This window comes from Lacerta agilis, chromosome 17 (genome assembly GCF_009819535.1).
Source record: "Lacerta agilis isolate rLacAgi1 chromosome 17, rLacAgi1.pri, whole genome shotgun sequence".
In the NCBI taxonomy this organism is placed as follows: domain Eukaryota; kingdom Metazoa; phylum Chordata; class Lepidosauria; order Squamata; family Lacertidae; genus Lacerta; species Lacerta agilis.
In genome coordinates this window covers 11,953,549-11,975,412 of record NC_046328.1, presented here as the reverse complement: position 1 = coordinate 11,975,412, position 21,864 = coordinate 11,953,549, and the positions used below count along the sequence as shown (strand labels likewise).

Sequence of the window (21,864 nt, the reverse complement as noted above, 5' to 3'; positions counted from 1 at the left end):
CTAGTGGGTAGGGCCACACCCCACAACAAGGACTCTGGGAAATGCAAAGATGGAGAGGTCGGAAGATTGTACATCCCATGGGGTTACCAACCGTTTTTAATTTTGAGAGTGTGCTGGGGACACCAGTCCCCAAACAGCGGCCACGGGTGGGTGGCATAACACATGGTAGGCATATATTGGTGAAGCTTTCCCCATACAGTGGTGCCCCGCTAGAAGAAGAAGAAGAAGAAGAAGAAGAAGAAGAAGAAGAAGAAGAAGAAGAAGAGTTTGGATTTGATATCCCGCTTTTCACTACCTGAAGGAGTCTCAAAGCGGCTAACATTCTCCTTTCCCTTCCTCCCCCACAACAAACACTCTGTGAGGTGAGTGGGGCTGAGAGACTTCAGAGAAGTGTGCCTAGCCCAAGGTCACCCAGCAGCTGCATGTGGAGGAGTGGAGACACGAACCCGGTTCCCCAGATTACGAGTCTACCGCTCTTAACCACTACACCACACTGGCTCTCAGACGAATGCCTCGCTAGACGAAAAACTTGCTAGACGAAGGCATTCGTCTAGCAGAAGGCTGCCCTACAAGACGAATGGGGCTGCCTCGCAAGACAAAAAAAATGCGGTTTGCATTGGTGCTTCGCTAGACGAAAAAATCGCTAGACGAAAATACTCGCAGAACGAATTATTTTTGTCTAGCGAGGCACCACTGTAATCGTATTTCCTATGAGACAATGCTTAACCAACCTCTTGTATGTTATGTAGAAAATAAGCAGCAACAGCGCATTAAGAGTGAGAGGGAAACAGCAGCTCCTTAGGGCCTTGGGATTCCTATCACTTGGGGTCAAAACAACTCACTCGCCAGTCACAGCTCTGACCACTCATTGTCTAAAAACACAGACAGGAAGGAACAACCAAACTCCCTCATTTCACAAAAAATCCCTTGGGAGGATTTCTGCACATTTTGCTTCATAACTTTCTAGGGAGGCTAGAGACCTTTTCAAAAATGAAAACTCACGAGTCTGTGGTTCATGTCAGGGTGCCAACTGAAGGTCTTCCCCAGGTTAGCAGCCCCTGCTTCTATCACATAATCAGAATGTATGTGCTGCGCTTGTAGTACAGTCAAACCTCGGTTGTCGAGAAAAGAAAAAAAATCTCCGGAAGCTGTTCGGCTTTCGAAAACCAGAGCAAGTTACTTCCGGGTTTTCGGCATTTAGGAGCCAAAATGTTCCAAAACGGAGGTGTTGGGAGCCAAGGTTTGACTGTACACAAGAACTTCTAAACCACCTCCACTCGTTGTGTACAAATCGACAGGATTGTGTCCATTGTAGCTCTGTCCTGAAAGTCAGTGGTATTCTGATGGCACTGTTTAGAACATTGTTGCGCGAGGGAAAACACCAAGGGTGCTAGAGGACAACTCACAACATTGGATAAAGCCCATTAGCCATGACAGTTAAATGGTACATTCATGTTCTCAAACAATATACCTCTTAACTAGCAAGTATGGGGACTTGTGTAACAGGGTTCTATCCCCAAAACTATCTCTTTAACACACTGTTTACTAAATAGTTCAGAACAGATTGTACTTTTTTTTAAAAAAAAACCGAGCACCACTATAGTGAAGTATATGGTTGCTGGGAGCATGGGTTTATGGCTGAGAGCTCTTCTATACAGCACAGTGTTAGGATTCCATAGAAGGCATCGCCCAAAAGTCCAACACCTGGTATTCCAGGGCCTCATCATTTGGGTTTGTCTTCATCCAGAGGCAGATACCAGCTTACGGGAGGACCTTTCCTCAAGTTCCACACCGGAGCATACTTCTGTTTCTCCGTAATCCGCTCTCTTTCGCTCTTGCATAGGGAATCCTGGAAAAAGACAGAATTGTCAATAATTATATAACTATTATTCATACAATGCCCTCAGTGAGCATGGTGCTGTGCAGAACAGAAGATCTAGAGTTCAAGCTGGGGTCTCCAGGAAAGGCTTGGAACAACTGAAATCCTGGAGAGCTGGATAGGCATCTCAGGGTAGGCATTCCTGACCCAGGCAGGCCAATGGTCCCAGCTGGTAAAAGAAAGCTTTGTCTGCAGTCTTAGAATCATACAATTGTAGAGTTGGAAGGGGCCACAAGCGTCATCTAGTCCAACCCCCTGCAATGTAGGAAACCTTTGCCCCAAAGGGGACTTGAACCCATAACACTGAGATCAAGAGTCTCATGCTCTACCAACTGAGCTATCTTGTAGGTCATGGCTCACTGGTAGAACACCTGCTTTGGGTGCAGAAGGTCCCAGCTTCAACCTCCAGACAGGACCGGGAAAGACCGGAATACTGGAGCTGCTGCCAGTGTAGACAGTACTGACTGATGGACCAATGGTCTGACTCAGTGTAAGGCAGCTTTCTGTGTCCCTTTAAGGAATTAAGGGAAGGATGGAGCTGTGTCTGCAACATGTCCCAGGTTCAATCCCCAGCATCTCCAGGTAAGGGTTAGGGAAAAGGACCTGTGTGAAACGGTGGGGAGCAGCTGCCAATTGGTGTTGATGTACATCAGGGGTGGGTTTGTGGTAGATGGAGTGGGGGAATCTACTGGTTAAATATCTGGGTTATTGGTAGATCAGTAAGGGGTCCCGACTCCCCATAGTAACAACAAAAACACAATTTTGGTTAGTGGTTTTATACTTGTAAACTGCTTAGAAGCTGCCTTGGCACTAATAAACAACAATAATAGTTGATAAAAAAATTATGCTGCTACAATAAAGCAAACTTGAGGGTAACAAGACGTGAGATTGTGGTTCTGGTATTGAAAATAAGGGTTGTATCCAGCTAGTTCTGCAGGTGTGGGTGAGCTTTGGCCCTCCAGATCTTGCTGAACTACAACTCCCATCATCCCTGGGCATTGTCCATGCTTGCTGGGGCTGATGGGAGTTGTTCAGCAACATTGGGGAGCCAAAGGTTCCTCGCACCTGTTCTACTCACATCAGTGCAACCACAGAAATTAATCCAAGCTCATTATGCCTGTTAAACTTCAATGAGTCTATGCTGAGGATGGATAACACGGGATACAGTGAACCAGATATATTTAGCATTTCTGTTGTGCTTAGATTAGAACCTACAGACAACGACCATTTTGCATGCATTCCAGGCATGCACACGCCTGATCAGACACGGAAAATGATGTAACCCGTGCAATGACCCAAAATGCAACCCCGGCGCAAATTGGGGGTTGCCTGTATTGCAAAACCAGTTTGTACTCACCACCGTTACGAACCACACGATAGGCTGCATCCAATGCCAGCCCTACTCAGAATAGACCCGATGGCATTAAGAAATACACCCACTCTATGCTCATCCATTTCTGTTTGCCTACACTGTGTGGGATTGAGTTGAACCATTGTTTGAGAGCAGCAGGCAAACCAATGTTTTTGAGCCACTCTGTTATTTAGTTTTGATGGTGTGTTATTTGCACCCGGCTCTAGTTGGTCAATCCTGAGGTCACAGTAAAAATAAAAAAAAGCAACACAGACCTGACATATCTGAAATCTGCCCACCCTACAGGGACTAGATATATCAATGGTTGACACAGTAAAAGGCAACTTCCTATGAATGGATTTCTCCATTGTTACAAACCCGCACTTTGTCCCTTGGCATACCTTAGCCTCTGAACTTTTTGTCTTCTCCCATGCTTTGCAGTTCTCATAATCTCTCTTCCACTGCCTACAGGAAGGCGCCTCCCCATAGGTATAGTAGTAATGGAACAGATTTGGGATGCTCTTGCAATGTTTCCATTCAGACCAGTAGTCGTTGCAGGCTCGTGGGGGCTGCCAAACATAACACACAAAATGTATAAGCAAGGAATCAACACTCGTCTACAGGACAGAGAGAACCATAGAAACTGCAACAAAATGTTGCAGTGCGAAGTGCTCTTCTGTTCCAGGTGCCTTCCCAGGCCCGCTGAAAGAGGCGGTTATTAAACCGCTTCTTTAAAAAACGTATTTGGACCTGGCCAACATGGCCAACTATCACCCAGTCTCATATCTTCCTTTCTTGGGCATATGGTCGTTGAACAACTCCAGACACGCCTGAACTATGTGGACCATTTGGATCCCTTCCAATCGGGATTCAGGCCTCATCATGGGACTGAAACTGCCTTGGTCACGATGGTCAATGATCTCTGGCAGGCCAGGGACTGAGGTGAAAGCTGTTCCCTGGTCCTGCTGGATCTCTCAGCAGCCTTTGACACCATTGATCACAACATCCTTATGGACCATCTGAAGGAGTTGGGAGCTGGGGGCACTGTTATATAATGATCCTGCTCCTTCCTCCTGGGCCATGTCCAGAAAATGGTGTTGGGGGGGGTGAGTGTTTGGACCCCTGGGCTATCATTTGTGGGGTACCTCGGGGTTCTGTCCTCTCCCCCATGCTTTTTAACATCTACGTGAAGCTGCTGGGAGAGATAACCAGGGGGTTTGGGCTGGGTGTTCATCAGTATGCGGATGATACCCAGCTCTACCTCCAAATCGGAACCAGTGGAGGCAGTGAAGGTCCTGTGTGAGTGTCTGAAGTGGTTGGTGGGTGGATGGCAGCTAACAGATAGATGTTGAATCCTGACAAGACAAGAAGTACTGTTCTTGGGGACAGGGGGCGGGCCCCTGGTCCTGAACAGTGTAACCATGCCCCTGAAAGACCAGGTGTGCAGCCTGGGAGTCACTGGACTCACAGTTATCCATGGAGGTGCAGGTCAATTCTGTGTCCACAGCAGCTGTTTACCAGCTCCATCTGGTATGCAGGCTGAGACCCTATCTGCCCACGGACTGTCTTGCTAGAGTGGTGCATGCTCTGGTTATCTCCCACTTGGACTGCCGCAATGCCCTCTACATGGGGCTACCTTTGAAGGTGACCCGGAAACAACTAATCCAGAATGCAGCAGCTAGACTGGTGACTGGGAGTGGCTGCCGAGACCTGTCCTAAAGGATCTTCATTGGCTCCCAGGACATCTCCAAGCACAATTTAAAGTGTTGGTGCTGACCTTTAAAGCCCTAAACGGCCTCAGCCCAGTATACCTGAAGGAGCATCTCCACCCCCATCATTCAGCCAAGACGCTAAGGTCCTCCACTGAGGGTCTTCTGGTAGTTCCCTCACTGCGAGAATTGAGGCTACAGGGAACCAGGCAGAGGACCTTCTCGGTAGTGGTACCCACCCTGTGGAAAACCCTCCCTTCAGATGTCAAGGAAATAAACAACGATCTGACTTTTAGAAGACATCTGAAGGCAGCCCTGGTTTAGGGAAGTTTTTAAGGATTGCTGTTTTTATTGTGTTTTCAAACATGTTGTAAGCCATCCAGAGTGGCTGGGGAAATCCTGCCAGATGAGTGGGGTATAATAATAATAATAATAATAATAATAATAATAATAATAATAATAATAGGAATTGTGGTCCAAAAGCAGCTGGAGAAACAGTGCTCTAACCCAGCTCTTCTCAGTCCCAGTTGTTGTTGTTGTTGTTGAACGACAACTCCCATCCTCCTTGCTATCAAGGGATGATGGGAGTCGTAGTCCCAGAACACCTGGATGGCGCAATAAGGGACCTATTCGACTCATATACCTGCTTTGGGCACAAGGAATTCTGCAGCCTGCACACCTTCTGCCACAACAGATCAGTCTTTTGAGGGGCCTTTATAAAAGGCTTACACACAACTGTCTCTCTTGAAGGCTTTATAAAGCAGCTTTCCTATTCCGAGCCCCACATTATCGCCCCCCGCTTACCCTCCAGGTATCGCTGTCAGCCATGCTGCTCCCTGCTCCGTCCATCCCTCCCTCCCTCTCCGTAAAGAGGCGGGGCTTTGTGACGGATTGACCCAGCCGCGCTACCGTCCGCAAGCCAAGAAGCAGCCGAAGTCAAAGAGGTAAAGCCCCAGCGGTTCGTTTAGAGACGACTTCGGGCTCTAGTTTGCGGCAGCTTGGATAAGGCTCCGCCATCTGGGGGGGGGGGGTCAGAGTGGCGGGGAAAGGCTGATTAGGGGATAATTGGGCAAGGGGAAAAAACACTTCCCCTACCCACCCAGTGCTTTTGAAATAATAAATAATAATAATAAAATAATATTAGTATTTATAGAGCGCTTTTCCGAAGCGTTCAAAGCGCTTTACATTACCTTGAAATCCTTACAACATACCTGTAAGGTAGGCCACTACTGTTATTCCCAAAATTAGAGGGGGGAAAGAGGGCTTCCAAGAACTGAGAGACAGCAGCTTACCAAAGGCCAACCAGCAAATTCGTAGCTCAGCTGAGATTTGAACTGGGGCCTTCTGGCTCACAGCTCATGCTCTGAACCATTATGCTCAAGGACACACTTGCGGGGAGTGATAGAACACGCAGTGCAGAACCACCTTGCTAGAAATCGTGTTTTCTTGGCACTTCCTGGGCCCCCAGACCCTGGACACACAAACACACCTTGTGGTGCCCACTGCTGAGAGCACCTGGACCCCACAGCCAAGACAACTCTTCAGTAAACAAAATAATTGTCGCCTGTGCAAAACAGAGAACAAGACAACTTTTTTTTTTAAAGGCTCGACTCCTGTTCCTTATTTAGTAGTGATATTATTATTCAGCAATACCAACTCAGTCTGGATAGCTCAGTTGGTTACAGTCCGGTGATGATAATGCAGTAGAAAAGCAGCATATAAATTAAGTGATTTGTGTGTGTGTATGTATGTATGTATGTAAAATAAAAAATACATGTGTTGGGTCATATCTAACGCTAGCCAAACTAGCGTTCATATATACCGGTACTTTTTAAAGCACATTCTTTCCCTCAAATAATTTTGGGCACTGTAGTTTACCCCACAGTTAACAATTCCCAGAAAACCTTAAACTACAGGACCCAGAATTCTTTGAGGGAAAGAATGCCCTTTAAATATACAGTTTGTACACGACCATGGTGTAGAGCCATTGAAGTGAACAAACCTAAGTTAGTCATCTCCATTCATTTCAATGAGGGGACACATTGTATATTCACTTCCCCAAAATAAAAGGGGAGGATTTCTAAGGGAACAGTCTGCTTCCAGGTAACAATGACTTCTCTTGGTCATTGCCTAAAAAACCACAATGAAATATTATCCTAACAGTCTACTAAGAAGTAAATATTGAGTTGAATTGAACTTTTCCCCAGGTGGCTGAGGACAGGATTGCAGCCTAAGTGAGTCTCTCTTTTTATTGGCTTCTCTGGTTTCCCACTGTACTATCAAACTTACACAATGGTCACTAAGGCCCCACTTGGCAACTTAAGTGCTTAGGCAATTACACCACTATGCCTAACCACAAAATGTGAAAGTACAACAGTATGGTGTGGCCATTTCTTCAGTCATCAGAAGGTGGAAATTTTGCTTTGCTTATTTATGCTGAAACATTCATGGAGGATGAGACGATCAATGGCTACTGACCCTGGTGGTTATGATTCTAGCTCCACTGTCTTCTGAATTATCAGTTGCTGGAAATCACAGGAGGGGAGAGTGCTGTTGTGTTCAGGTCCTCCTTACAAGCTTCCCATGGGCACCTGGCTGGCCACTGTGAGGGCAGGAGGCCAGACTAGATAGACCTTTGGTTTAAGCAGGGCTTTTCTTATTTAACCAGGAAAACTATTAAGAAACCGTATCTTTACCATCCATTCCACATGCATGTAAACCACTAATTTTATTCCGTCTGGTTCTAGCTAAGAAACCTGCACCTGAGCTGTAACACTTCACAGCGCAGGTCAGGTTATCAAATGGCTGAATGTTCTGGCATACAAAGGCATTCAAAGGTAAGAGTACAAAAACCAGTCATTCATACATGTTGCTTTTGCTTCTGGCCCTGCCCAACACTGGTATGCGGGCCCTGGAAGGTTGCCCACAAGGCTTCCACAACCCTGCCCTAAATTTGTAAGGAAACCATGGGGTGCCTATTTTCCAAGTGTGGGAAGTTAACATTCAAGAACACTTTGCTGCCATAAATAAAAAAAAACAGCCTTCCAGGGGGACCATCAGAAATCCACATTCTTTTCGTGTCTCTGCTGCTCAGTGTTACCAGAGTTGTCTTCATCAACACGCAACTTGCAATGTTCTACCAAGCAAAACCCACTGAATCACAACACTTCACTTGAAATGTAGAACCAGATTACAATGTCCTTATGTTGCTTATGAACAAGAGTGCCGCCACCCCCATACACCGTCCTTTTACAAAAGAAAAGCTGAAATAAGTCAGAAACGCTGCAGTGTTATTTTATTCTTCCCGACCAACTCCTGGTTCCGGGAGTTATGGTTTTCTTCCTTTCTTGCGGAGTGACTGGCCTTCTCCAGAAAAGGCAATGAAGCGGCTTCCAGAGTCATCCTGAAAACAGAGGGGTGGGTAATGGGAAATATTACTTTATTAACTCACATTATTATTCATTATTACACATGCAAGAAGTGAAGACCCAGGCTTTTCAGGCAGCGACCTGTTCAAGCACCATGTTCAAGTAGTTCCAGCTTTGCACTGATCCTGTGATTTCAGCTGAGCTGACTTCTGCTTATTCACTTATTTATTGAAAATGCTTAGAAATGCCAAAGTACACAAGGTAAATGAGTTTTAGGGTCTGTCTTGGGTGCAGTGCAAATAACAGATTTATTGTGACTGACCAAGATCTCTTCCCTAGCTCTCTTGTCAGATTCTTTGGGTGGTTGTTGTTTTTAAGTGCTGGTCTTAACCAACGCTGCATGGACAGGGCTGAGTGGAGCACAGCAGGGCAGGAGAGAAGACATTCCACTCCTACAAAGGTGGAAGGCCTTCTGCAAATGGGATGACTTCACTGGGCACAGAAAAGGTAAAGGTAAAGGGACCCCTGACAATTAAGTCCAGTCGCGAACGACTCTGGGGTTGCGGCGCCAAGGGAGCTGGCGTTTGTCCACTTCCACAGACAGTTTTCCTGGGTCATATAGCCAGCATGACTAAGCCACTTCTGGCTAAACCAGAGCAGTGCACGGAAATGTCGTTTACCTTCCCGCCGGAGCGGTACCTATTTATCTACTTGCACTGCATGCTTTCGAACTGCTAGGTTGGCAGGAGCTGGGACCGAGCAACGGGAGCTCATCCCGTCATTGCGGGGATTCGAACCACTGACCTTTTGATCGGCAAGCCCAAGCGGCACAGTGGTTTAACCCACAGCGCCACCCGCACCCCTTCACTGGGGACAATATCTCACATGAAAAATGCACAGTTTTACTCACTTCTTCTACTTTCTTGACCAGTGGCCGAGAATTTCTGATGAATGTGATCTTGCCAATTTTGAAGTCATAGTTGGGAATCCCTCTGCAGAAGAGACAAATGAGGTGCATGTACTTCATATACTCGTTTCCCTTCTGCCTTATGGAGCCAGCTCACAATTTACAGAAAAAGATTAACATCCAAATCAAATTGAGAAAAAAACATGAAGTTAAGGGTGTGCTCCTGCTTGGAAAGAAGGAAAAACTTGGTAATATATTTTTTTCTGACTTGGGTTCTAATATTTTTTAAGCTGGGGTGATGAGAGGACCCAAAAACAATTCAAAGAAGACTGAGCATGCTCAGAATGTTGACTGATTGTTGGGCGGGTGAAGGAGAATGGAAAAGCTGGAGGCCAGGAACAGGGTGGGGTCTCCTAAAGGTAGGCATGGCCAGCCATTCAGCTTCTGAAATGTTCGACAACTGAATCACAGCTTCCAATTGGTTGCAAGAGCTTCCTACACTCAGTGGAAGCTGCGTTGGATGTTCAGCTTCTGAAAAACGTTCGAAAACTGGAGCATTTACTTCCAGGTTTTCAGTGTTCGGGAGCCAAATCGTTCGAAAATGGAGCCGTTTGGGAGCCAAGGTTTGACTATATATAGATAGATTGAGAGACAGATAGATAGTGCACTTCGTAAGCCAGATCCAGCTGTCTCCTATTGCTTGGCTTCTACCTGAAAGAGTAATTATCCCCCTCACTGGTTCCTGGTGGACGAGCAATTTTAAGCACGTGGCTTCGCAAGGCTTCTTTAAGTCTTAAGTCTTAAGTCGCAGGTTGATCTCAGATGGAGCTGTCGAAACGCATTATCCTAGCTTGTGTGAGACTTGCCACTGTAAACAAATGAGCCAGCCTTTCCCTGTTTGGTGCCTTCCAGATGTTTTGGATGCGCATCTCATCACTCCCAAACCAGCACAGCCGAGGGTGAGGGATAAATGAAAGTTTTAGTACACAATATCAGGAGGGCACCAGGTTTGGGGAAGGTAAAGTCACAATATTATCCACAGCGAGAAGTGCTGTGATGTGGGGCTTCTTTAGCCTGCTGGACAGTGACCACAGAGGACCTGGGTTCAAATAGGGTGACCTTGAGCTAGTTGCTCATTCTTAGCCTTACCACGAAAGACCTGCTTCTACACACCCTTCTCTGCCCTCAATCCAGACAAGCAAAAGGGACGAATGCACACATTCTAACAAGGCAAAATTTCTCAGGAGGTGAAGCAGGGACCCATAATGGGGTGTGGCCTGGGGAAGAGTTCTAAGGGCCTCATAGAGAGGCTTGGGGGCCACATTTGCCTCCTGGACCTGAGATTTCCCATTTCCAACATAGCTGCTGTTTCTTTTCTTCCTTTCCAAGCCATGTTACTACACTCCAAGCGAGAATATCCAACTCGCACAAATACTGAAGCCATGGCAATGCTGCAGACAAGAGATGGAAAGTCATTTTACTTGGAGGACACACAGAAAGAATTGCATCGAGGTAAACCAACCTTCTAATGTCTTCCGGTTTAATTGGAGAAGGATTTGGCTCGACGCCTTTCTTTTTCCCGTCCAGCCTGTTCCCAGATCCTGAAAAGGCCTGCAGGGATAAGAAAGGTACAATCATCATCATGAAATCACCATCCTTGTAAAAGGGGAGCATCTCAAGTCATGGCCCGCGTAGGATGACACCTATATCCACCCGAACAGTCCTGGTCCAATTTATCCAAGAAATCCCCAGAGGCAATCACCCATGAAAACTAAGCAGAAAAACAACAACAACTACTCTACTAAGGATTGTCTTTGAGAGGGTGCCCATTAGACTGCAACTGTTCTACGTTCTGGGAAGGAATTATATCTACTGTACTTTTCCATGTATAAGACTTAGGTCTTTTTTACTGAAGGATTACATTTAAAATCGGGGGTCCTCTTATACATGGGTAGTGCCTAGGGGTGATGTGGGATTGATGCCGTGAGCCAGAGATGGCCTACAGCGTGTTATTGGTGTCTGCGGCAAGGGGTGCTGTTGACTGGGTGTTGCTGTCACAATTGGGCGGGCAATAGGCTGCTTCTGCTGACAAGGGGACAGACATAAGGAGGCGTTGTGTTACGTGTCAGCGTTGCCCAGGCAGGTGAGTGATTTTCAGCAATCCCCCCCCCTTAATAAAAAAGCTCAACAACTCTGTGCAATCCCATTTTCTTAATTTTTAGTCCCCCAAAATAGGTGGCATCTTATACATGGGGGGGGGGGGTGTTATACACGGAAAAGTACGGTGTATTCTGAATTTGGATTCTCAACATGCTGCAAGTCTTATCATAAGTGAAACATTTCAGTGGGTTCGCTGTAAAACTAAGCAGCTTCCTTCATATGGGGCGATGCAGATGGCATTGACTCCCCCATTTGTGGGAATGTTTGATATCTATTTTTAATCTCTGTGTTTGTGAGTAGCTTTGAGTTCTTTTTAAAAAATGTTTTTGTATGTGCTCGAAGCTGCCCCGTATAGCTGGAGAAACCCAGTCAGATGGGCGGGGTATAAATAAAACTGTTGTTGCTGTTATTTCTTAAAAAGCAGCAAATAAATATAGTTCAATTAATCAAAGAGACTTACACGGAATCCCAGGTCACCCACATAGCCGCTATGGTCTGCCTCCACATCCTGGAAAGCAAGCGGGGAAACAAGTTGACTTGTTTTACAATGGCTCCACAGCACTCTCTCCATTCAGATTCTGGTGCTTCATATGGCTTCCGACAGCGGAGGCAGAAGGTATCCATCGACAGTGAACTGGTCTAATCCTTTTCTAAAAACTATCCAAATTGGTGGCCATCACTGTCTCTTGTGGGAGTGAGATCCACAATTTAATTATGCACTTTGTGAAGAAATCCTGAATCTTCCAACAAAATGACCGCTCTGTTGACCAACTCAATCAAGAAAATGAATTGCAAGGAGTAAATCAACTTGACAACCGGCGTTATCAATTTATTTGTTGCATTCACTGCTTCTTCTGAGTGGGTTGTTGTTGTTTTTTTGGGGGGGAGGAAAAAGCAAGTAAAAAGAGAGAAGAATATACAAGGCCACTTACTGTGGACTCTTCGTGCTGTGTCTGTCTTTCTGGTTCTTTGTAACCCAAGGGTGCATCAAAATCCACCTGTATATAACAACAACAACAACAACAACTTATTTATACCCATCTGGCTGGGTATAGAGTCAATATCAAATTCGCAATCAGGGTAAGAAACAAGAACAACATGCCTAAGAAATGGCTCCCTCCCTTAATCTACCAAAGTGGTTTAGCCCTTCCCCAGAAGTAGAATTAAAGCAATTATTCCTGCAGCCAGATTTCACGGGATCCCCTGGGTCCCCCCTCAAGACCATCAGTTGTACAATGGGAAGGGAGAAGGGTTTTGATGTTGTGCAAAACTGTAGCTCCTTCCTCTGCAATAAGATCAAAACAGAGGAAGGGATTCGGTGGGCTCGTGGTACTTGGGGGGGGGGGAATGCAAAAAACAGCCCGTGCATTCTGCACTTGCAATTGCATCCCGGATTTTGCCTCTGCAATTGCATTTTAAAGTTTGAGGCCTTCAAAAGCTGCAAGGCAGGACTTGCAGTCCAGCTGTGTGCATTGACGGTTTTTGCATCATTCTGCTGGAAACACTGGATGCTTTCCCCCGCTTTCGGACAGCCAGGAGAGATAATGGGTTTACAAACTCGGCTGCTGTTTTTAAAAGCCTATTAAAAAATTAAAGTGAAACATGGACGGAGTTACTAGAAACTAAATATATTTTAATGGGAATGTGAACCCATAGGAAATAGCTGGGGGAGGGGAGACTATAAAGTGGAACCCCGGGTTACGCACACCCCGGGTTGCGGACGTTCAAGTTAAGAACGCCCGCAAAACGGAAGCGTTTCCAGAGTGAGCGTGAACCCCGGATGCGCAGAACGCTTCTGCACACTTCGAGCATGCGCAGAAGCGCTCAAATCGCGCTACTTCCAGTTTTTCTTTTCGTGCGTTCGGGATATGCACACCCGCGTTACGCATGGCGACCCGGAATGGATCGCGTGCATAACCCGGGGTTCCACTGTACTGGAACACAGGCCCCTGACAGCTTTCCACTGGAGTAATGTGGCCCTTGACTTTAAAAAGGTTCCCAACCCCTGTTTTAAGCGGTCAGTGAGACTGAAGATGCCCATCTCCAACTTACATTCATGTCACACTCTATGATGGACACAGCTTTGTCGGGTTTCGTCTCCATCACTCGAAGCTCATAGATCTAAAAAAAGAGACAGCCGATCTCATCATCAATATAATCTCTACCAAGTTGCCTTACCATTCTTATAACTCTTCTACTCGCACACTGCCCTGCTCCACGCCAGCTCTTAAATTCAATCTAATACCTAAAAGTCACCTAAAAATCCACTTAAAAACCAGGAGACAGCCCTGGACGCATTATCAACTGCACAGACAGATGCACGCACAAGTTTCTGGATTGTGATGCCTAATCATTCCTCGGGTATAGCTTATTCCGCTTTAAATGGCATGTATTACCTTTTCATTGTAGTTGATGGCTATGACATCTCCGGTGGTCAGGCAAGCGAAATTTCTGAGAGCGTTTTCCAATCTTTACAGGATGTTAAATTGAAATACAAACCATACTGGTGGCATAAAAGGTTACATTTCACAACTGCAGCTACATCACCAGCTGCTTTTAACCCTACCCATCTCCTTGAGGCTCCCTCTCTCCTTCAATTGTCACCTGGCAGGCTGCCATTCCACTGGGCTAGAGCAGAGGAAGAGAGGTAGAACAGGAACACTTTGCTGGGTCTGGCTCTGTCAGGCTCCTCTTCTCCCTGAAGAGCTTTCTATTCTAGCTGGTCATTATATGAAGCAGTGCCTGCATTTGTTTGGTGTGTGTTTTCCCCCCATCTTCCCTTCTTGTTCTGCCAGAGCTTGGAGAACACAGACGTGGAAATGGATTCTCTGTATATAGATTGTAAATAAACGTAGTTTAGATCTACGGATGCTTCCTTCTTCTTGCTGCGTGATGCTAGAAGAGTTGTGTGCTCTTCTCATAAGAGAACGGTCGCAGATATAGGCACTCTGGACTGAAGGGACATGCCAGCTAGAGAGGGCCTGCTGGGAGACGCTCAGGGGTCTTGGAGCGAGCGTCATTCCCAACAAGAAGCGCATGCTGGGAAGAGCTCCAAGGTCCAGATGGACAGCCCTGGAGAACCACATTTGGTCCTGAGGTTCCTTACTCCCTTGCCTTCCTGGAAAAAGGCAATTCATCTTCCTTCCCTGGGGCCACAGCTCAAACCACCCTCTGCGGCTTCCCCTGAGGTTTAACGAAAAGGATACACTGCTTTGGGGTTGGTGATATCAAGGAAATCTGGGCTCTGCGGCTGAAATTTGGAGTACGTCGCCACCTGCAAGTTGACGCTTTCTACCTGCACCAGGCCCCCTTCCTCCAAGAGCAGGTTCTGCATCATCTGTCAAAAGGAAACAAAGACAGGTGCTCAAATGATGTCTTGGGAGACACTCAGAGCTTCCTGCAAAGAATCCTATGGCCTGGAGTTCGTTAAGGTGCTGAGAGTTGTCAGGAGACCCTTATTCCTCTCACAGAGCTGTAATTTCCCGAGTTCCCTGGGAAGAGGGACCAACACTATAAACTACTCTGAGAATTGTAGCTCCGTGATGGGAATGTACAGTCTATCCTCAGTTTGTATGAGACGTCACCACGAGCCTGTGCTATAGTGAAATTATTTCTTAAAAAATAAAAAATAAGAGGGTAACTGTAGCAAATTTGGGAAATCCTATATGTATTAAACTTTGGTTCAGGTAGAAGTGTGGCATTGTGGGACTGCAGCCTCCTGGGAAAGTGAGTGTCTGTCCTCTATCACTAGACCTCTCCATCTCTGGAGGTGTGAAGGGAATTGCATCCTGACTTGGGCAGGATGGGAGACTATCTGATTTACAATGTAGATTCCAACACAGCTGCAGGAGGTTATCAACTAATTTACAGCTTAGTAGCCTGGTATGTGGGGAAGAGCTCTGGGAAAGAAGAAAGAGTCCATTTGATCTTCAAGGACTTTAAGATTAAGCAAGGAGCAGCTGTGAGATCTCTTGATTCTCTGTCAATTAAGAAATATAGACCATTGGAGTTAGGAAGGATTATGAGAAATATTTACGACAGCAAGAGTCCCGATTTATTTTTATGTTCAAAACCATGCACCCAGGGGGGCTCAATTCGGAATTTGATTTGGATTGTTTCATTTGATGCCTTAGCTTTAGGCTGTTCTCAGTTCTGTACCTTTAATATCATTCTCTTGTAATCGGCACCACCTGGAGTCGGCTATATATACTGTTTGAAGCTGGGAGGTCAGTAGCAGTGACTACATAAGCTTATGAGCGCTGTTCCACAAGTATAAATTTATTCGCATTACGTACGTGGTAAGTATTTCGCATTTGTACTTCATTATTGTATATTTTGTCTTTTACATTGTTATGTGGAAATAGGTCTTTATCCCATTAATTTTTCAGAGTTTATGAAATACGTCTACTTTCCATTGCTGTGCTGAAGAAGTTCTTATGAAACAGTGGATTATATCCGGAAACACTGTACACCCACGACAGCCTGTTGGCTACTTCAGCTACATTGGAACTTCATAAAACAAAGCAGTTCAGCTTGTTTCTTATTGAATGACTTTCTGCCATTTTTTTTCTATTTATAATCAGCAGTGACTTTCAGAGACCTTATAGATTTCTGTTTTATTGTTTATGTTGATGAGAATTACATTATACATGCTTAGTTTCATGTCCTGTTTTTGACATTATATAAGTTGTGATTACATATTGAAAGTTTGCAATTTGGTCACATGTTGCCTTGTTTTCGCTTCACTTAAGACAATGATTGGCTTAAAAATGGCTTAAAATTGGAACTCCACATGGGGAATTCAAGGATAAAAAGATTGGGGAATTGAGATGCCCTGGTCTTCGCCTGAGGGTGTTGCCAGTGAATGGATTCCTGATCACCTGTTACGTTTTGAAATGCATTTGCTTTGTGAGTATGTTTGTTTTAGCTAGGGAGACTGTTGCAATGTTTTTATTTTCTGTTTGTAACCGTTAAAGAAATGTCCAACCCTATTGCTTTGTTTTTTCCAATAAATCTTAAGGAAAAAAAAGAATTTCTGCTATTTGTACTCTGTGCATTTTGCCAGGGGAAGCTGAACTGCTATCTGACCACTTGGGCACTACCTGTCAAATTTCTGCCTGTGTCACAGTAGAGTGACCCAGGGCTGAGCGACTCTGGTAACCGGCGGGGTGGTCTGCCTCCTTGGACCTCTGCTTGGGGGATTGCTCAGGTTAGAGGAGGTGGTGGCAGCTTTACTGTTGAATTACGTTCTGACCCCACTAGCAGCTGCCTTTCCTTCCTGTCTAGGTCCTACCAGTGTCTAGGGGGACTGGTCGGGGAGGGGGGACAGCCTAGTGGCTTTGCTACAGTAACTCATTTCATATAACCCTTGTAGAAGTTTTACGTTGAGAAAAGAATCAAGGTGTCTACTCACCCAGTGTGGAAGGTAACAAATGCCTTCGTCAGCCACAAACTCAAGCACGCCACAGTGCGTCATCCGGTCGGAATTTTTATTTGTCAGTTTAAACAACATAGGATAGGTGATATTAAGCCGGCCTAGGAAAAAATGGGGGTTGGGGGAGAAGCACTGCATTATATCAAATAGAATTTTCTTGGAAGCTCGCATAAAGAATCTTGGACTGTGAGCCTACACTTGCTTACTTGGGAGTAAGCCTCGCTGAACTCAGTATGATTTGTGTCCAACAAAACTTGTGCAGGACTGGATTGAACATAGGAAAATACCATTGATCTAATTCAGGGTTTCCAAGCTCCAAGGAGTAGGAGCAGGAGCTGCCACACTAAAGCCAGTACTCCTGTGCCTCCTGCTTGGACTACTGTAATGTACTCTACATGGGGCTGCCCTTGAAGACAGCTTCAGCTGGTGCAGAATATGGCTGCTAGGATGGTAAGTGAGGAAGCTTGATAGGACCATGTGACAACAGCCTTGAAAGCATTGCAAATTCAAGGTGTTAGTAGTAACATATACTGTAAAGCCCTAATTAATAAAGTCTACAGAGAGGCAGGCTACAGCAGAAATCCATCACAGGGGGGCGGTCTACAACAGAAATCCTGTCTGGCAGGATACTGATAATGGTCACTTGACTGCTTTACCTGGGCAGCCGAGCCATTCCTTTTGAGATGCTAAATACTTACTGGTAGTTCCTGAATCCAGGTCACAGGATCACTGTCAGGAACAGTCAGCGCCCAGCGGGGCGGTGCAGGGGCTGTCAAGGGATGGAGAGCCCCAGCACTGCGAGGATAGCAGGGGGACTTCCAGCGGGAGCGATAGGAAAGAAAGCAGCCCAGCGGAGAGAGGGCTGGGGGATACTCCACTCAGCGGATCCAGCCAAGAGGGAGCAATGACAGTTCCGTCGCCCCAATTACGCAGGGGTGTGAAACGTAAGGAGGGAAGGAGGAGACTAGGGGTGCCCACGTTCTTATGTTGGGGGCGCTCCAGAAAAGCGCCACTTCTGGGATCTGAAAGTGACAAAGCTGGTCATGGACTTTTGAGCTCTGCACTGTACTTATCTGCACAATAAAACCTGTAAATATACAGGACTTGAGTCGAGCCTCTTTACTCATGAGGAACCAAAGCAGAACCATTACACTCACCCTATTCATGCACAAATACACCCTTAAGACAGGATTTGTGAGTAAAGAGACAATGGGGAGGCCTTTCCCATTTCCTTCCTCACTGCAGAGAATATTTGAGGTCACTGGAAGAGTCAAAATCAAAATGGCTTCAGGATTGCTCTCCTGTACTACTTCAGACATGTGGTTTATATACGGTACTTATGTACAGTGGTACCTCTACTTATGAACACGATCTATTTTGGGGTGCCATTTGCACCCCGAAAAGTCCGTAAGTAGAGTGCTGCTACTGCACGTGCGTGAAGCGTGCAGATCATTTCTGCGCATGCGGCGAACCCGGAAGTAAACATTTCCGGGTTTGCCACCACGTGAAGCAAACGTAACACGAGGTATGACTGTATGTATTTGCCTTGTAGATTTATGAACATATGATTTATATATATGTGAGACCTTAGAATTCCTGTAACAGTTAGAAGTCCTGTAACAGGGGGGGAGACAACCTTTTAGGCATCCTGGTCCCTAGCTGTATAGGGCCTTGTACACCAGTAGCAGCCCCTTGAATGAAGGCTAGTACCTAACTGACAGCCAGTGCAATTAATTCAGTAGCAGTGTAATGTGGTGACAAGAAAACAAAAATAGTTCTATCTGTGCACCATGTGACTCTGGAGCAAGTAAGGAGAAGTTGGGACAAGAGGTGACCATTATAGTGCCCTTTCACATCCTATGTGAAGAGGAAATAATTGGAGCATTACCATAGGAGCAATTTCACATACATCACCAATCCAAAATGCTTATTGGCTTCTTATTGACTACAACCTTAATATTTAACTGGTAGGTCAGGACCCACAACTGAATTGCGGCCTGAACCAAAGCAGGGCACGGTGACGGCATTGCCGTCATACAAATACAAGATTAAAACAATTAAGCTGTGGGTCTCTAAACCTGTCTCGAATAAAGGTGGATCAGAAAACACTGAAAACATTTGCAGTGAGAGAATATACTTTACATCTTCGTAAGTACGCTGAATAGAAGATACTCACTGAGTTGATCCAAAGCAGAGGGTGGCATAATTACTGCAAAAAACAGAAATTAACAGTAAGATTAGGTATGGCTTGGCAATGGAAAACAAGTACAGGAAAATCAGGGCGTGTACTTTAATACGAGAATATATTCCTCTGTTGAATTCCCACCCGCAGACGTTAACACACAGAGAAGTTTATACAATGTCCCATGTCATAACACCTAGATTTCCCTCTCCTGATTCAGAGTAGGATGTGTGAAAACCAAGAGAGTAAGTATCCTATACTACACATTGCAGTGGGGAGGGAGACTCAACACGAGGCTACCACAGGGATGGGGAACCACAGCCCTGTGGCCCAAATGTGACCCTCTAGGCCAGGTGTGGGAAACCTGTGGCCCTCCAGACGTTGATGAACTAAATCTCCCCTCATCTCTGGTGAGGCTTGTTGGTAACTGCAGTTCATCAACATCTAGACAGTCACAGTTCCCCACCTCAGCGCTAGGCCTCTCAACCTGGCCCTTAGGAACTCTCCCCAAGCTACCCCTCCTACTAGATGGAATGTGTCCTCGACCACAGAAAATACCTCTTGCTTGTCTGGAAGGGGCATCATGTGCATGTGTGTAAACACTATCCTACCATACAAAGGCAAAAAGGTTACATTCATTGTTCCATCCACTTGTGCCTCTGGCCTCACCCAGAACTGGCACGCGAGCCCTGGAAGGTGGCCCAGAAGGGAATGTGGCCCTTGGACTTCCATAAGCCAGATAATGCTCCTGAATCACATTTGCTGTAAACCGCAGGAGGGGAGAGTGCTCTTGTGCTTGGGTCCTGCTTGAAGGCTTCCCACAGGAGTGTGGTTGGTCACTATGAGAACAGGATGCTGGACTAGATGTTCTTATGCTCTCTATTTGGGGTAGCTTAGCCAGTACGTGTTGCTTAATGCTCTTTCAACGACCACCCTCTGCAAAACACAAAACCATCTAGCCCTCAAGAGAATATTCAAAAAGAAAAAAGTGCACATACTCTTCCCGCCTTTCTCCACATCTGACCTGTCATTAGGTCCAGCAAGCATGGAAACCGAGAAACAGCGGTACTGAGTCGAGAAGCGGTTCTGGAACACTCTAGGGATTGGGTGATCGAACATATTGAAAGAAAACTGGGGAGGAAAAACAAGGGAATGCATTAGAAGAGGCAACCTTGGGTCTCCTGGTTTTCTTGGACTACAACATCCACCATCACTGGCAGTCCCACATACAGCACATTACAATTATCCAATCTGGAAGTTACCAGAGCAAGGAGCACATATCCACTGATGAGACAAGTAGGCCTCAAAGCAATATGCCCAGTCCTGGGGCCTCTAGTTGTTCAAACCTTTTGTACACAAGAACCAAGACCTTGAATTGAGCTCTGTTGCTCACGTGGAGCCAGCGCATTGCTTTAGGGATCAACCTGTACCAGCGGCAGCCTCCAGACCATCTTCAAGGGCAGCCCCACACAGAATGCATTGCAGTAGTCTCCAACAGTGAGGTTCTTGGAGCATGGCTGACTGAATCTGGGCTTTCCCAGGCCAGGAATGGTACACTGTGCTTTAAAAGTTGTTGTCTTTATTGTTTCACTTTGCAGGTTGCCCAGAGAATTTCTGATAAGCAGCAGCTGTATAAATGTAAATAAATACATAAACAACAGCCCACAAAAGCTGCTCTCGTGGTAAGACTGCAATCCGCATATAATTTACCCTGAACCCGGGAAACCGGTCTGGTGACTGACTGGTTAGGATTCCAACTTGCCCTGGGGGCAAGTTTTAGTCAAAACTTTTGCCATTTACTGGTAGTTTTAATGGGATTTTTGGTTTTTTCAGGCTTCTCTGGATCTCGCCTGCTTGAATCTACTGTCCGTCGCGCAAACTACTGCCACGGTGCTGTACACACGCAAAAGTAAAATGGGGACTGTGCTGCCGCAAATCTAAACCTTTAAGTGGGATGGGCACGACTTGTTCCATTTAAACATACTGCCGAGGTGTGCATTTCAGCTTTCGCTCATTGTTGTTTTCACCCATGTTGTCGTTTTACTCTTACTTTGCAAGAGTAACTCTTACTTTGCAAGTATGGAAACTTTGCAAGGAAACCCTATTTGCCTTCACCACTGGCCGTAGCAATAAAATAAAATACAATATATTGAGGACAGAGCTAAATGCTTAGCTATACAAAATACGTTCTGGAGGCTCACGTGGATGCGAATGACAGAACTTGACACATCATCCTTCATCCGCAGATAGGGTGGGTGAACCGATAGGCTTCCTTTTGATTTTTGTTTTAATCATAAGCAAACAACAACAACAACTGAGCAACGTCTGAAAGTCAATCAAACAACAGATCTTATTCTTAGTGCCCCTGCTAAAAGATTTGCAATGTTTTTTGGGCTGTATATTATTATCTGAGTGGGAAAATGCGAGTTGTCATTCCCCACCACATCCTAATAACTTTTATTCGAGGTACCACAGAACTACATTGGTGTGTGTGTGTGTGTGTACTCTTGCAATTCCTTACAGCCACGATGACTCTGCATTTCCCACCACCAACATCTAGTATTAGTCCCCCCCCCCACCCAAAGAAAGACCCCCCCAAAGGCCCCCTACCATGATGGTGGCGGCTTCTCCTCCTCCTCGTCCCCTTCGCTATTGACAGGCCTCCAGCAGAGGCCTCCTCAGGTGCCGGGTAACTCCAGCCAACTTGCCTCTTTCGAGGCCGACAGGAAGCCTTGTTAGGCGCCGAGGGAAACCGAGCGAAGGGCGGAAGGGGGGGTATCCCTTGGCTAAGGGGGAAGCGGATGGGGACTTCTTTCCCAGGGGGAGGAAACCAGCGACCTTTACTCGAAAGCCGCCTTTGCATTCGACACCCGA

General features: G+C 46.0%; 2 protein-coding genes across 2 annotated transcripts; both read right to left on the bottom strand.

Annotated features, from left to right (window-relative positions):
• Nucleotides 1–1,603: 1,603 nt before the first annotated feature.
• C17H22orf39 (chromosome 17 C22orf39 homolog) lies at nucleotides 1,604–5,871 on the bottom strand. Its single transcript, XM_033136211.1, has 3 exons — nucleotides 5,744–5,871; nucleotides 3,632–3,799; nucleotides 1,604–1,849 (listed from the first exon to the last, which is right to left on the bottom strand). The coding sequence occupies exons 1-3, from the start codon at nucleotides 5,786–5,788 to the stop codon at nucleotides 1,724–1,726; spliced, it is 339 nt and encodes a 112-aa protein (XP_032992102.1). The 5' UTR covers nucleotides 5,789–5,871; the 3' UTR covers nucleotides 1,604–1,723.
• Nucleotides 5,872–8,212: 2,341 nt separating this feature from the next.
• Nucleotides 8,213–21,713, bottom strand: UFD1 (ubiquitin recognition factor in ER associated degradation 1). Its single transcript, XM_033174887.1, has 12 exons — nucleotides 21,601–21,713; nucleotides 19,989–20,121; nucleotides 18,985–19,017; nucleotides 16,788–16,909; nucleotides 14,581–14,711; nucleotides 13,771–13,843; nucleotides 13,427–13,495; nucleotides 12,307–12,372; nucleotides 11,835–11,882; nucleotides 10,737–10,825; nucleotides 9,218–9,299; nucleotides 8,213–8,342 (listed from the first exon to the last, which is right to left on the bottom strand). The coding sequence occupies exons 1-12, from the start codon at nucleotides 21,601–21,603 to the stop codon at nucleotides 8,268–8,270; spliced, it is 924 nt and encodes a 307-aa protein (XP_033030778.1). The 5' UTR covers nucleotides 21,604–21,713; the 3' UTR covers nucleotides 8,213–8,267.
• Between the last annotated feature and the right edge of the window lie 151 nt (nucleotides 21,714–21,864).

What these genes read in the sequence shown, in the direction of transcription:
- C17H22orf39 (XM_033136211.1), bottom strand. Translation starts at nt 5,788, where the DNA reads ATGGACGGAGCAGGGAGCAGCATGGCTGACAGCGATACCTGGAGG. An exon ending in CTGACAGCGATACCTGGAGG is followed by an intron (nt 3,800 to 5,743) that starts GTAAGCGGGGGG and finishes TATGTTTGGCAG; the next exon opens with CCCCCACGAGCCTGCAACGA. An exon ending in CAAAAAGTTCAGAGGCTAAG is followed by an intron (nt 1,850 to 3,631) that starts GTATGCCAAGGG and finishes GTCTTTTTCCAG; the next exon opens with GATTCCCTATGCAAGAGCGA.
- UFD1 (XM_033174887.1), bottom strand. An exon ending in TGTGGAGAAAGGCGGGAAGA is followed by an intron (nt 19,018 to 19,988) that starts GTATGTGCACTT and finishes TGTTTTTTGCAG; the next exon opens with TAATTATGCCACCCTCTGCT. An exon ending in TGGTCAAGAAAGTAGAAGAA is followed by an intron (nt 8,343 to 9,217) that starts GTGAGTAAAACT and finishes CTCTGTTTTCAG; the next exon opens with GATGACTCTGGAAGCCGCTT.